A 13,221-nucleotide genomic window follows, 5' to 3' on the forward strand; every position below is an offset into this window, starting at 1 on the left:
TTTTCTCCTAAATAAAACATCTGATTGTGCTCTTGTGTGTCTCAGATAATGCCATGAATATATTACAAACATATATTATCCCAACACCAAGATTTATCGTTCGCGCTCCATTATAATGTTAAGCTCTATCGAAAAAATAAACCTCACTACGTGTAAGCAATGTGTTAAAAAAAACTAAAATCTTCATTGTTGTTTGCTGATATTCTTCCAGTATTGTTGTTCCCATGATTCTACTTGTTTTATTGAATTTTCTTTTCTATCAAGAATAGAGTGCAGACCTGCTGGACCAAAGGGAGGTGGCATGTTGCAAGGTATCGCGTCCGAGGGGCCTTCAACCATAGATTCTAACATGAACTTCTTTGTCAATCCTTCAGCTGGGCATGCCATTGCCTCTGAACAAAGCTCAACTGCTTTTTCAGGTACAGCGGGCTTGTATTTCAACAGCTTTGCATACTCACTCAAGAGATGAAACATGTAGTCGTACACATAATCCATTTTGAGTTGTTCTTGAATGAAATCGCTTGCTGCCCTACCGATCACCTGTGCCTATTTTATTCACAATAAGAATGTCAAAACACGGAAAACATAGTGGCAGAAAAATTAACACTGATTCATCAAGCGTAAATGTGAGAATTGGTGGTAGAAGTAAATGTAAGTCATTTAGTGGGTGCAGAGTTAACATGCTGCATGAACATTTGATTTCTCAGCTATCCAGAACCGGATTCAAGATTTAGATTTTATGATTTCGATATTTTTATTCTCACCACTGACTCCGTTGCACTTTTGCAATTATGCGTTCAAGCTTAATACTCGTTGAATTTTTAATGATTTCTCACATATATATTTGTGCTCCAGTTGTACCAGTTAGAACTACATTGCATCCGCCTTTGAGCAAGGTAGACCCTTCACATCCTCCCAAGGAAATAGTTTAATGGACACTCAGCTTGAACGATAGGACGGTATGAACTATGATGTATTCGTGACATATAAAAGTTAGGTCAATTTGTTTTTTCAGCTAAGCAATGGCTTGATAAAACTTAAGCCACAAATACTTTCCTCGTTTATTAAGCAAAATCTGGGTATGGAGGATACAAGTAACAGTAAAATGGTCAGATGCATCAACTATTTCTAGTGACTAGTTTATCGGACAATGCCAATAAGAATCATGAACACATGATTTTATACAATCGCAGTTTCAGCCTTTCAGGTGAATTGGCAGTCAAACATGAAAAGAGAGTTGGGGTCAGATTATAGATTACCTTTTGTTCTTGAGTATTGCCCCAGTCAACAGCATGCTTGATTGATCGGCATTTTTCATTGTCTTTTACAGGCCAGTAATGTTGCAGAGGCATCAAACCTCTGGTATAGAAATCATAGTAGTGGGGTTTTACAAGTAATGTAACAGAATCACAGGCCAGAATATATTTTTCACTCACGGACCATGTAGCTCCTTCTACATAAATCTTGTATCTAACATAATTGCCCAGGGAACAAAAGAGAAAAATAGGACAACATTAGGAAGATATAATTAACAAACACGTACATGTCAATGAAAAATCAAGTTATACCGGTAAGAAAAACAGCTTTATTTTCGTACCTGTGGATGCACTGACTGGCTAAGTCTGATTGCTTGTACCCTTGCTTCTGTTCCTGAAGCCAGTCCTACATATATTTATAGATTCATCACTTAAATTTCTTTTACATTCTACATTTCCTACTGTCACTAATCATGCAATTAGCCTCACTAGAGCAGGGAATCTGCACTGAATATGACGGACATGTTCCACATACATTCACCGCACCAATAATATTACTATTAAGAAGTACCAGAAGATACTTTCTGCTAATGCTAAATTGAACCTCTTTTTAAGGTTCTTCTTTATCCCAAATGTGAAAAAGGTGCGGCTTTTTCCCTGAGCTCTAAGAAATCAATTTCCAAATAGGGGCGAGTAAAGAAAACATGCAGAAAATGTAGAGAAGTTTCCACTTCTGATCTACTGACATTTCTCACAACACTTGGGGAATTTAGGACAGTAAGTAAAGAAATTCCTCACCAAGGCTCAACCTCCAAATATGACGGGAGTACTTGACCAAAGTCGAGAGTGCTCATCTCTCACCTATTTCATATTTGACATCATAGCAGAAGCTATTATGAGCCTTCATGTGTAATACTACTCCTGGCATATAGGGTCCTGAGGGAATTGTATTTTCTGACAAGCGAACAACGAGCATGATTACATATATCGCAGAACAAGATACCTGAGCATATACGCGTGCACTCCAGTCCTGCTTTTCTGAAACATTGCACTTGAGCAGATCCATCCTGGTGTCAGCAACAACAGGATTGCCTTTCCAGTATGCATATGGTTCCCGGTCGGTCCATTTTATCATCTCATTCCCTTTCTTTAAGTCCTTCGACAAAGTCTCCCATGGCTTTATATTAATCTCTGGCCTAAACAATATTTTTTTGGAACAAAAAGACAAGATTCACTAAAACTGTTAAGATTATCAAATCAATATGCATGCAAAAAAGTAAGGTTTGTACCATCCCCAGAATGACCAGTCTGGGAAAACAATATCCAAACTCGTATCATTCCCACAGTATCGGAACAGAGGTGGAGGAGCAGGGGCCTTAGGGTGTCGATAGTATTCAGTCTTAATAACTGGCCAGTCAACACAGTCGAACATCAGGTCCAAATCAGGCACTTTACCAGGGTACCTCCGTAACATTTGTAAAATGCCCCATAATGTAAATGTGTCTCTGCTTTGAAATGCCTTATGATAAGTTTCAACATATGCTCTTCCATTCACTATCACCAACCGAAAATTTGCCGTCCTTTTGGCTCGCATCACCATTTCTTTGGTGATTCCTGTTTCTCTCCAAGGCCATAGGTCGTCGTAGATCCAACGGAAGTAATCAGGACACGTAGGCGGAGGAGATGATGTATAGGCTTGACTTTGATCCGTGAAGTTTGATGGGTAGTAAGAAACAGGACAAGTCCTTGTGAGGTTCCCAAGTGTACAATTTAGTTGGATTTCCAGTTTCTTTTGGGGCTGTTTTGAGACTGCTGGGGTTATATCAGTGTGATTGTGGTGCGTTATGGGGTTTAATATTGTCTTTCGTGGAGAATATCCTGTGATGGACTGTCAATTCGAAAGAACAAGATATGAATTGAAGCAAAGGAAATAACAACTAATAATAAAATCGAAAAACATGATAGTATCAGAGTAATAATAACAATACTAATAAGTAAAATTAGACAATTCTCGATTACCTACTAATTTTCTACCCTAATTATTGATCTTCATATCTTATCTCAGATTACATCCTTGATAACGTGTTAGTGTGTGTTATTGTACCGATATTAAAGGAAGCTAAAATAAAATACACACAAATATTATAATATACTTCAAGATTATAAATTAAAAAATCTTACGAGCAACACCAATAATATATTCAACATAAGCCTACTACAAATAAGATCGGGAGAGGATAATGTATAGCAACTTTACCCCTACTATTCAAAAGTTTCGAAAGTACATAGGTTATTTTCGGTAAATCTTTGCTCAATAATAAAATCAGGTATGAAAAGGAAAATGTGAAAAATCATGCTAAAACATAATGGAGAAGAGAATAATGACAACAACATGTATTCCTTTTATGTTTCAATTTATTTGTACTACTTTTCTTTTTATTCTGTTTTAAAAAGAATGTCTGTCTTTTTTAGCAAATTTTCAATTTCAATTTTCTACCTGACATGTTTAAAACCAATTAAAGTTAAAAAACTAGTTTAATTTGATACATTTGACATATGATTAATTTAAAATAACAAAACTCAAATTTTTATTTTATTTTATTTAAATTTCGTGTCAAGTCAAAATTAAACAAATAAATTTAAATGATAGGAATAAGTAAGTATAATAATAATAATTATTTTTTTTAAAAAAAAATATGCTAGACTACTTATTAACTTTCTATCATAATCTTTAACTTCGACAATTTCCTATTTAAAGTCAAATTCTTGATAAACTGCAAATGTATCATTTCCTCGGCAAGCTTAAAATTGTTTGTATCATAACTCTTGAGTCAAATCAAATAAGTATAAAATAAATTGGAACCATTGGAGTAGAAATAAATAATTAGTGGAAATTCACCTAATACTACCATTAAAATAAGTAAAAGGACGGAAAGTAGTGGAGGGCGGGAGAAGATGGAAAAAACTGAAGTAGAACAGGTACATTTATAAACCAACATAGGTTATATCGGTGCAGCAGTGATAAAACTACTTCATACTTAAAAGAAAAATTTTAAACTCAAGACTGAGATATAAAGAAAATTCTATTAGAAGTACAAACTCCAAATGGAACAAAAAAACAGGTGCATTTGTATAACATCGGCAACAGAACCGAGAATTCGTAATGCTAGCACATAATAATGCCACGTAAACTTACACAACAGACACATGGCGTACTTGGTCTCAGGTAAACTGTTTTGTTGTCTGTGTCTCATATGATGTTTTAATTTAATACTTCTTTTTAAAATAAAAGGCTAAACGATGGCGTAAAAGATGGGTAAAATTACAAACCCGCCGCATATTCGCCCAACAGTTTTTATTGCACCTTTGTACGCCCACTTAAGAGGCGTTCCGACATAATGGATTTCTTAAATTAAAAAAATAACATTTAAAAATTAAAATTGTATTTACATATAAATATAAATTGAATTAAATTTCAAATTTTTTATGAGTAATTTGAACGAAATTATATGAAGATAGGTTTTTCAAATTTCAAAAAGTTATAATAATTTGTCTAAATAATTTTTTTTTAAAAAATCCGAAAAAGTGAAAACTAGCCAGAGCAAACAAACAAAAATCTATAGCCAAACAAACAAAATCTAAATATAATAAAAGTTCAAAAGTATCTCGTGTTGGTGTTAAGTGAATCCTCTTGATGAGTGTCCTGAGTGTTGAATTCGGATTTTGGACCCTAAATCACTAAATCAATCTCATCATCTTGTTTAGAATTTTCTTATAGATATTTTAATTGAATCAGCGAGAAAATAAAAAATAATAACGTTTTCATTTGAAAAAATTAAGAAATATCCCACTGGTTTTATTTTCCGCTATGCATTTTCTTTGCCGTGATCAGCTGATTCGATGAACAATGAGTGAAAAAATCATATTTTATAATACAAATTTCTCATTTATTTGTCAGGAGAAAGAACTATCGTTTTTAATAGTTACGAGTAAAAGAAGTAAGAACATCATTCTTATTTTTCCTCCTGGTGAAATAGAGTTAAGTAATTAAGGAGAGCAGATTAAAAAATAAAGAAAAAAACGAACTTACATTAGTGTCGAAGGGAGAGTGGAAGAAGCTCGTGGATAGTATAGCTCCGATGAAGAGGAGAAGGGAGACGAAGATTGTTAGTGAAGATCTCAGTGTAGTAGTTGTCTTGGTCGCCATTAATTATCTTTACCGAAAGACCCAATATGCTTAATAAAACTTGTCAACATAAACATACAGATTTGTTGCATGCACCGCTTATACACCTCAAGCTGCCAATTTTTTCTTCCATATTAAATGTCAATCGTCAATACATAAACTAAACTTTTACTTTTATTTTTAGAAGAGGTACAAACACTTTAGGATATCCCACCTAAAACGGCATTTGAATTCGGTAATTACATACATACCCCTATACCCTTATTGGCTTAGAAATTAAAAGGGAGAACAAGTGGCTAAGGATATTTGGAGAAATTTGATGATGTCATTTATTTTGACTTTTCCTACCCTGACTAGTCGGTAACATTTAAAATAAAGTCCCTTTTTTTGTGTGTGAATTTGAGAGTTTATACATGAGTGTAAGATATGAAGAGAGCAATTAATTAATATAGAATATGAATGAGGGAATTGTGGAGGGGAAGAGGAGGAGATGAATAATTATAGGAAGAAAGTGCAAAGTGGAGACAGAAACAACGACAACATACCTAATAAAATCACAAAGTAAAATTTAAGGAGTATAAAATATACGTAAATTTTATTAATATCTCGTAAAGATATAAGGAGTATTTCCCGCAAAGTGAAAACAGAATGGAAGAACTAATAATGTGAAGTTTGAGGTATGAAGATCTGGTGGGGGCAAGCTGTTTGTGCGATAATTAATAGAGTAGGCTGCAAAAATCAGGTGACCTTTAAAGGAACAAAGTTGGGAATTAATAGAAACAGAGTCGAAGAGTTTTTTCGGAAAAAAAGTTTTGAGATATTTAGACAATTAATATATGGAAGAATAGTGTGGAAGTTGACAGGGGTAGCACGAATATATATCCTGGTGGTGAGAGGGGTTATTTGTGCACTAACAATTTTATTTTTTATTCGATATTCAATATTCATATTAAAATTTGATTAATTTAAATTCATGTTACATATGACTCCATTCGAAGAAAAAGTATTACCTATTAAAAAAAAATCATACTCAAATCCAAAATTTCTTATTAAAAAGATAATAGGTTTATCTACAGCACCACGTTCTTTTATAAATGTGCACTAATTCAGGGGACACTTGCTCTTTTTTTGTTTCTTTAAGCGTGCAGCATGGGTGGGAATAATAGTAGTGTTTGAGGAGCAATTTCTGGAATTGCTTAGTTAGCTGGTAACAAACATAGTCCTCTAGGTGGCAAATTTTCAATGGAAGTTTAAGTTTTTCGAAGTCATTGCAATTTTAAGGCTGTGGGGTCAACTAACATGTGAATTATACTCACAGGGTTAGTGGAGTTTCACGTCATTAAGCAACTATTTTTGATTATTTATTTTTCAAAATTGGTAGCGGGGACAGGATTGAGAATCGAATTTTGATTAATATCATAAATATTAATTAAGTATCAAATTAGATGATGCTATATAAATTAATACGGATGAATATTTTTCAAAGCAATCCTTAAGAGTATTTTAGAGCTCTTAACAAGTTTTCCGGCGACCACTTCCTTTCATTTAGGGTGTGTTTGATACGAAAAGAAAACGTTTTTCTATTTTTTCAGGTTTGGTTGAATTAAATGTTTTGAAAAATATTTTTTAAATTAATTTATTTTTTAAAAATTTAAGAAAAATGATCTTCCTCTAAATATTAAGAAAAATATTTTTTAAAACTCTTCTCCAATCTCAAAATATATTTTTTCTTACTCCACCCGCACCCGATCCTACCCATCCAAAAAAATTAAATTTTTTAAAAGATTTCTTTTTCTAAAATTTTGAATTTTTTTTACCCCTAACCCCGGCACCTATCTCCAAACTAGCCCCCAACCCCGACCCCCATAACATCCCCTCCTCCCCCACCCCCACAAAAAAAAAATTGAGTTTGTTTTTGAAAAATATTTTGAATTTTGAAAATTTCATTTTTTTTTATCCCAAAAAAATTTAAAAATTTATTTTTGAAAAAATATTTCAAATTTTAAAAATTTTATTTTGTTAACCTCTACTCCGATCCCCATACCAGCCCCCACCCCCACAAAAAAAATAAAAGTTTATTTTAAAAAATATTTAAAATTTTAAAATTTTCATTTTTCTTACCTCACCTCTACCCCGATCACCCTATTACCCCCCCCCCCCAACACCAACACCACAAAACAAAAAATTAAAAAAATTGTTTTTAAGAAAAAAATCAAATTTCGATTTGAAAGTTAGGATCGAGAGTTGGATTCCAGTTCGAATGTCAATTTTTGGATTGGGAGTCGGGGTCAGCTCCCAGATCCAAGATTGGGGTCGGATTGCAGATCAATTATGAGGTTGGATCTAGAATCGGTCTTCTGGGCCAAATTTTGATTCGGATGTAGGGGTCAGATCCGGAATCGATTAATGGAATTGACTTTCATGTCAAAAACTATTTTTTCTAAAAAATATTTTGTTACTCTCTAGCCAATAAAAGCTATTTTCTGAAAAATATTTTTCGTTCACCAATTAAATAATAAAAAATATTTTTTTGGAAAAGATTTTTCACTAACCAATCAAACATCAAAAAATAAGTTAGAAACCAACTTGTTTTTGAAGAAAACATTTTTAATGAAAAACTTTTTCCTTCGTTCGAAACACACCCTTAATCAAGTTTCAGGATTTCTGTCGAACATTATCCCGCAATTTACTGAAATGCAATTGTTACGCTACCTCTCGTAAACAGTGTGTAAACGTATTATTTTGAGGATTTGTTCTATTGTATGTCTCAACAATTAAATATTTCCCTTAATCCAAATATTAATAGATTTTTTTGTTTTAAATTTTATGGACTACTAAAAATAAAGTAATTACTTATTTTTTATTTTCTTTCCAACTCCACGACTCTATTTTACATATTTAAAAATAATTTAGATAAATACTCTTTATATAAATTAGAGTGGGAGTCAAAATTTGAAGTTTATGAATTCTAAATTATAGTTTCTTAAATTATTGATAAATAAATTAATACTTTGTAAAAATTATAAAATAATTTTTTAAGATAAATATAAAATTTGAACCAAAGCTATTGAATTTGGTCGAACCAACAAACTGTATTCTACTTCCACCCCAGTCTGTATTATAGCATTTAAATATCTTTATTAAGTGGAATTCAAAAAGTTTAGTAGTCAAATAGTATATAAATTGAAGCATATTATGGTCTAACACGCGTTGCAAAATTCTACTTCAACCAAGTTTATTGGGGCAATGATTAAGTACACTTAAAGTCAAATAAGTGACATAATGTTCCACTAAGATACGCTGTTCTAATTATTTAGATTCACTTTGAAAATTAACTTCCGCCGACGCCTAATAAAGTTGGTAAATAGGAATTAGAAATCAATCAACTCCAAAGTATCAATAAATAAACAAGTTCAGCTAACTTAAAACTTGTGAATTACTCCGTCCGTTTCTTCAAATATTTCCTAATTTGATTTCTCTTTTACTTGTCAAATCAAAAAAAGACAATTTTTTATTTCTATTATACTTTCAATTTATTAACATTGAGTTAATGTCTTTGAAAAATGTAGTAAATAAATATGTTTAAAATTCTATTAATTAATAGGGGTAAAATAGTATACTCACTATACAAATTATTATTTTCTTAATAAATGTGTCAAGTCAAAATTTGACAATTAAAAAAGAACAATTAGGCAATTACTCTATCTACCACATAGCTGATGGTCAAACTTGAGAGGGGAAACCAAAATTTATAGTTTATTGGTTCAAAAAGTTGCAAAATAAACATTCATAAATGTATAATATAATAAAAACTAAAATCTTCATTGTTGTTTGCTTTTGTTCTTCCAGTATTGTTTTTCCCATGATTCAACTTGTTTTATTGAATTTTGTTTTGTATGAAGAATAGAGTAAAGATCTGCAGGAGTAAAGGGAGGTGGCATGTTACAAGGTATCGCGTCTGATGGACCTTTAACCATAGATTCTAACATGAACTTGTTTATCACTCCTTCAGCTGGGCATGCCATTACCTCTGAACAAAGTTCAATTGCTTTTTTAGGTACAATGGGCTTGTATTTCAACAGCTTTGCGTATTCACTTAAGAGATGGAACATGTAGTCATATACATAATCCATTTTGACTTCTTCTTCAAGGAAATCGTTTGCTCCCTTACCAATCGCCTGAGCCTAATTTGTTCACCAAAAAAAAGGTAGTCAAATTAACACAGTAGCAGAAAAATGTAACTTACTTAGCTAAAGCTGGATCCAAAATTTTGCTATTATGAGTTCAAAACTTTGTATTTGCTGAAATTCTAATGATTTCTCACATATACAATTATGCTCCGTCTAGAAAATAGTGAGTTCAGTTGAAACTACATTGCATCTGCCTCTCAGGTGAAAATAGAGTTGAGGGTGAGATCATAGATTACCTCTTGTTCATGAGTATTGCCCCAGTCAACAGCATGCTTGATAGATCGGCATTTGTCATTATTATTTACAGGCCAGTAGTGTTTCAGAGGCATCAAACCTCTGCTATAGAAATCGTAGTAGTATGGTTTTATAAGTAATGTAAGAGAATCACAGGCCAGAATGTATTTTTCACTCACGGACCATGTCTGTCCTTCAACATAAATCTTGTATCTGATATAATTGGACAAAGAAAATTATGACAACATTTAGGATCAGATGATATATATAATTAACAAACGATTAGAAAATCGCTAATCATGAAAAACAACTACTTCATTTTCATACCTGTGTTTGCACTGACTAGCTAAATTTGATTGCTTGAACCCTTGCTTCTGTTCTTTAATCCAGTCCTACATATGTTAAATTTATTTTACATTCTACCTTCCATATTGTATTTGAATTTCCTGACGATGAACATACATGATTACCTGTTTATATATACGTGCATTCCAGTCCTGCTTTTCGGAAACATTGCACTTGAGCATATCCCTCCTTGTTTCAGCAACATAAGGATTGCCTTTCCAGTATGCATATGGTTCCCTGTTGCTCCATTTTATCTTCTCATTCGCTTTCTTTAACTCCTTTGACAATGTCTCCCAAGGCCCTATATTAATTTCTGCCCTAAACTCGTTTATCGAACAAAAAGAAATCAGGTTCAGTTATGATCAATATCAATATTTGCAAGCAAAAAGTAATTAGGACTAATAACTATACCATCCCCAGAATGACCAATCTGGGAAAACAATATCCAAACTCGCGTCATTTCCACAGTATCGAAACAGAGGTGGAGGAGCAGGGGCATTAGGGCGTCGATAGAATTCAGTCTCAATAACTGTACGGTCACCACAATTGAACATCAGGTCCAAATCAGGTACTTTACCAGGGTACCTCCTTAACATTTGTAAAATGCCCCACAATGTAAATGTGTCTCTACTTTGAAATGACTCTCGGTACGTTTCAACATATGCTCTTCCATCCACGATCACCAATCGAAATTCTGCATTACTTGTGCCTCCCATGACCATTTCTTCTGTGATTCCTGTTTCTCTCCAAGGCCATAGATCATCGTAGATCCAGCGAAAGTAATTTGGACATGTAGATGATGAATTGGATTGATTTTGATTTGTGAACTTTAACGGGTAGTAAGAAGCAGGACAAGTGATTGTGAGGTTCCCATGTGTACAATTTAATTGGATTTGTAGTTTCTTTTGGGGCTGTACTGAGACTGCTGGGTTTGTATCAGTTAGAATGGACTGTCAATTCAACAAGAACAAAAATCAATCCAAATGTAGCATATTAATTAATTAGTCCAACTTAACAAAGAATAAAGGAAACCATAGAATTTAACAAAGATGTAAGAATTGAAGGACCCCAAATATAAAATGACCATCATCCATATGCTGTTATTCCATTGCATGTGGAAAAATTAATGGGTTATACGCCTTTTCGGGTTTTATTGTTTGGATCGGAGGGGTCATAATCCAACCACACAACATTAAGAAGATGTTTCATTCGATGATGCTCACCACTTGAACCACCCTCTCTCGTCTAATCGATACCACTAGATCATAAGGTCGTAAACAGGTTGCTTGCCATTACAAACAAAGTTTAATTGGAATTAGAGGTGGCATAGGGAGAGAATTGTACTAAGTAGGCCAATTTGGTGCTCTAGACATTACCAACCCAGTTACTGCAAATTCCTAGTAAAAATATCAATAAGATCAGCTGGTTTGGTTATAACCCTTGAATAACCTTATTTTGTACCAAATGGTCCCAAAATTTCAAAAGCATTATAGTCATAAAAATATTATAATATGTTTAAAACCACAACTTTTAATATTTTTTTTTATCTCTTTTAAATTTTATGTCCGGTCATGAATTTTGAAACGTTTTGATCCACGAGTCAAAATAATTTTTTTATTTGATGTGTTACACATAGGCATAAAAAATAGTTAGGTACTAAAAACATTATAAAATTACAAATAAAGTATTTAAAGCTTAATAAGAATTTGGACTAATGGAATTTTGACCCGCATTTTAGCCCAAGTAACATTTGAACGGGTCAATAACTTCTCCATTTATTAACTCAGCTCATTTTGATCCGTTTAAATTCAATCCAACCCATCATTTGCCACCTCTACAGCATACACTTGGTGTACTTGCAACAAGAAACTTTTTTTTGTATTGTCTCATACACCACGCGTTTCAAAAATAATTGTCATGTTTCACTTTTCTAGAGTTAATTTAACTAATTTTTTAATGTAAAATTAGATCAGATCAACATATTTTACAAAACAATTGAATATTCAAAATCAATTAAAAAAATACCACTATAAGTTACAACTTTTTATCATATCAATTTGATGGTTAGAATTGGTAAGGTTATTGGAAATTAAAGAAGCTATTCAACTAATTCAAAAAGCTACTAGCTCGCTTGCTCCAAATTAAATCGTTTCTAAATATAAACAAGTATTATTCAAACAAATTAAAAGAAATTGTGCCACACCAAACCATGAGATTGCACGGTATCGAAAATACATTTAACCAAGACTCAATTATCATAAATAAACGATCAATTAATAAAGATATCGAAAAATGAAACTTACATTAATGTCGAAGGAAGAATGGAGGAAGAGCGTGGAGAGGATAACTCCGATGAAAAGGAAAACGAAGACGAGGATTATCAGTGAAGATTTAACAGTACTAGTAGTAGTCGTCTTGGTCGCCATTAATGGATAAAAATTGTCTTTATCAAACATAAACATATAAGTTTTTGTTGCACGCTATAAACTAGTTCATCTCAATGTATAAATGGAAAAATATATATAGCTCTTAATTTTTATTTCTCTTCTATATTTCCTGGATTATTGTAATATGTACAATGTATATTTATGTACTAGTAACAAATTGTTCCTCCTAGGCATGGGCCCAATTAAAATAAAAGTATAATACATTAATATATCTTTTAATCTGATCTTATCTGATATTTATGTCTTCTGATTTTGCGTACGCGCAATTAAACTTGTATAAAGTTGAACAAGTTTATACATAGGACACCACGTAAGATACCAAATAGAACACATATTACTACTTGTTCAATTCTATACAAGTTCGAGTGTCTTTTTGTGCAAATTCAAAATTGGAGAACATAAAAGTCATATGAGGCTAAATTAAAGAATATGTTTATATATTATGCCTAAAATATAATAAGCTAAATATTTAGATATTCGAATTATCCTCTTTTTTTTCTTTATTTTTTTTACTCAAATATCTTTTACTCATGTAGTTGAATTTTCACATTTCCAAAAATAAC

At 32.5% G+C, this 13,221-nt stretch overlaps 2 protein-coding genes across 2 annotated transcripts; both read right to left on the reverse strand.

Moving 5' to 3' along the window:
- Positions 1 to 41: 41 nt before the first annotated feature.
- Positions 42 to 5,754, reverse strand: LOC129893809 (uncharacterized). Its single transcript, XM_055969213.1, has 6 exons — positions 5,347 to 5,754; positions 2,546 to 3,144; positions 2,260 to 2,452; positions 1,598 to 1,662; positions 1,260 to 1,470; positions 42 to 546 (listed from the first exon to the last, which is right to left on the reverse strand). The coding sequence occupies exons 1-6, from the start codon at positions 5,461 to 5,463 to the stop codon at positions 184 to 186; spliced, it is 1,548 nt and encodes a 515-aa protein (XP_055825188.1). The 5' UTR covers positions 5,464 to 5,754; the 3' UTR covers positions 42 to 183.
- A 3,494-nt stretch (positions 5,755 to 9,248) lies between these two features.
- On the reverse strand, positions 9,249 to 12,667 carry LOC129893810 (uncharacterized). The gene is made up of 6 exons (XM_055969214.1): positions 12,515 to 12,667; positions 10,623 to 11,161; positions 10,337 to 10,529; positions 10,194 to 10,258; positions 9,869 to 10,079; positions 9,249 to 9,626 (listed from the first exon to the last, which is right to left on the reverse strand). The coding sequence occupies exons 1-6, from the start codon at positions 12,665 to 12,667 to the stop codon at positions 9,264 to 9,266; spliced, it is 1,524 nt and encodes a 507-aa protein (XP_055825189.1). The 3' UTR covers positions 9,249 to 9,263.
- Positions 12,668 to 13,221: the final 554 nt, after the last annotated feature.

Source organism: Solanum dulcamara, chromosome 7, assembly GCF_947179165.1.
Source record: "Solanum dulcamara chromosome 7, daSolDulc1.2, whole genome shotgun sequence".
Taxonomy (NCBI): Eukaryota; Viridiplantae; Streptophyta; class Magnoliopsida; order Solanales; family Solanaceae; genus Solanum; species Solanum dulcamara.

Bases quoted from the DNA above. Each gene is read 5' to 3' on its own strand.
- LOC129893809 (XM_055969213.1), bottom strand. From the start codon at position 5,463: ATGGCGACCAAGACAACTACTACACTGAGATCTTCACTAACAATCTTC. The intron at 1,663-2,259 runs GTATCTTGTTCT...AAATATATGTAG, and splicing joins GTGCACGCGTATATGCTCAG to GACTGGCTTCAGGAACAGAA. The intron at 1,471-1,597 runs GTACGAAAATAA...CAATTATGTTAG, and splicing joins GCCAGTCAGTGCATCCACAG to ATACAAGATTTATGTAGAAG.
- LOC129893810 (XM_055969214.1), bottom strand. From the start codon at position 12,667: ATGTTTGATAAAGACAATTTTTATCCATTAATGGCGACCAAGACGACT. The intron at 11,162-12,514 runs GTAAGTTTCATT...TTGAATTGACAG, and splicing joins ATTCTTCCTTCGACATTAAT to TCCATTCTAACTGATACAAA. The intron at 10,259-10,336 runs GTAATCATGTAT...TAACATATGTAG, and splicing joins ATGCACGTATATATAAACAG to GACTGGATTAAAGAACAGAA.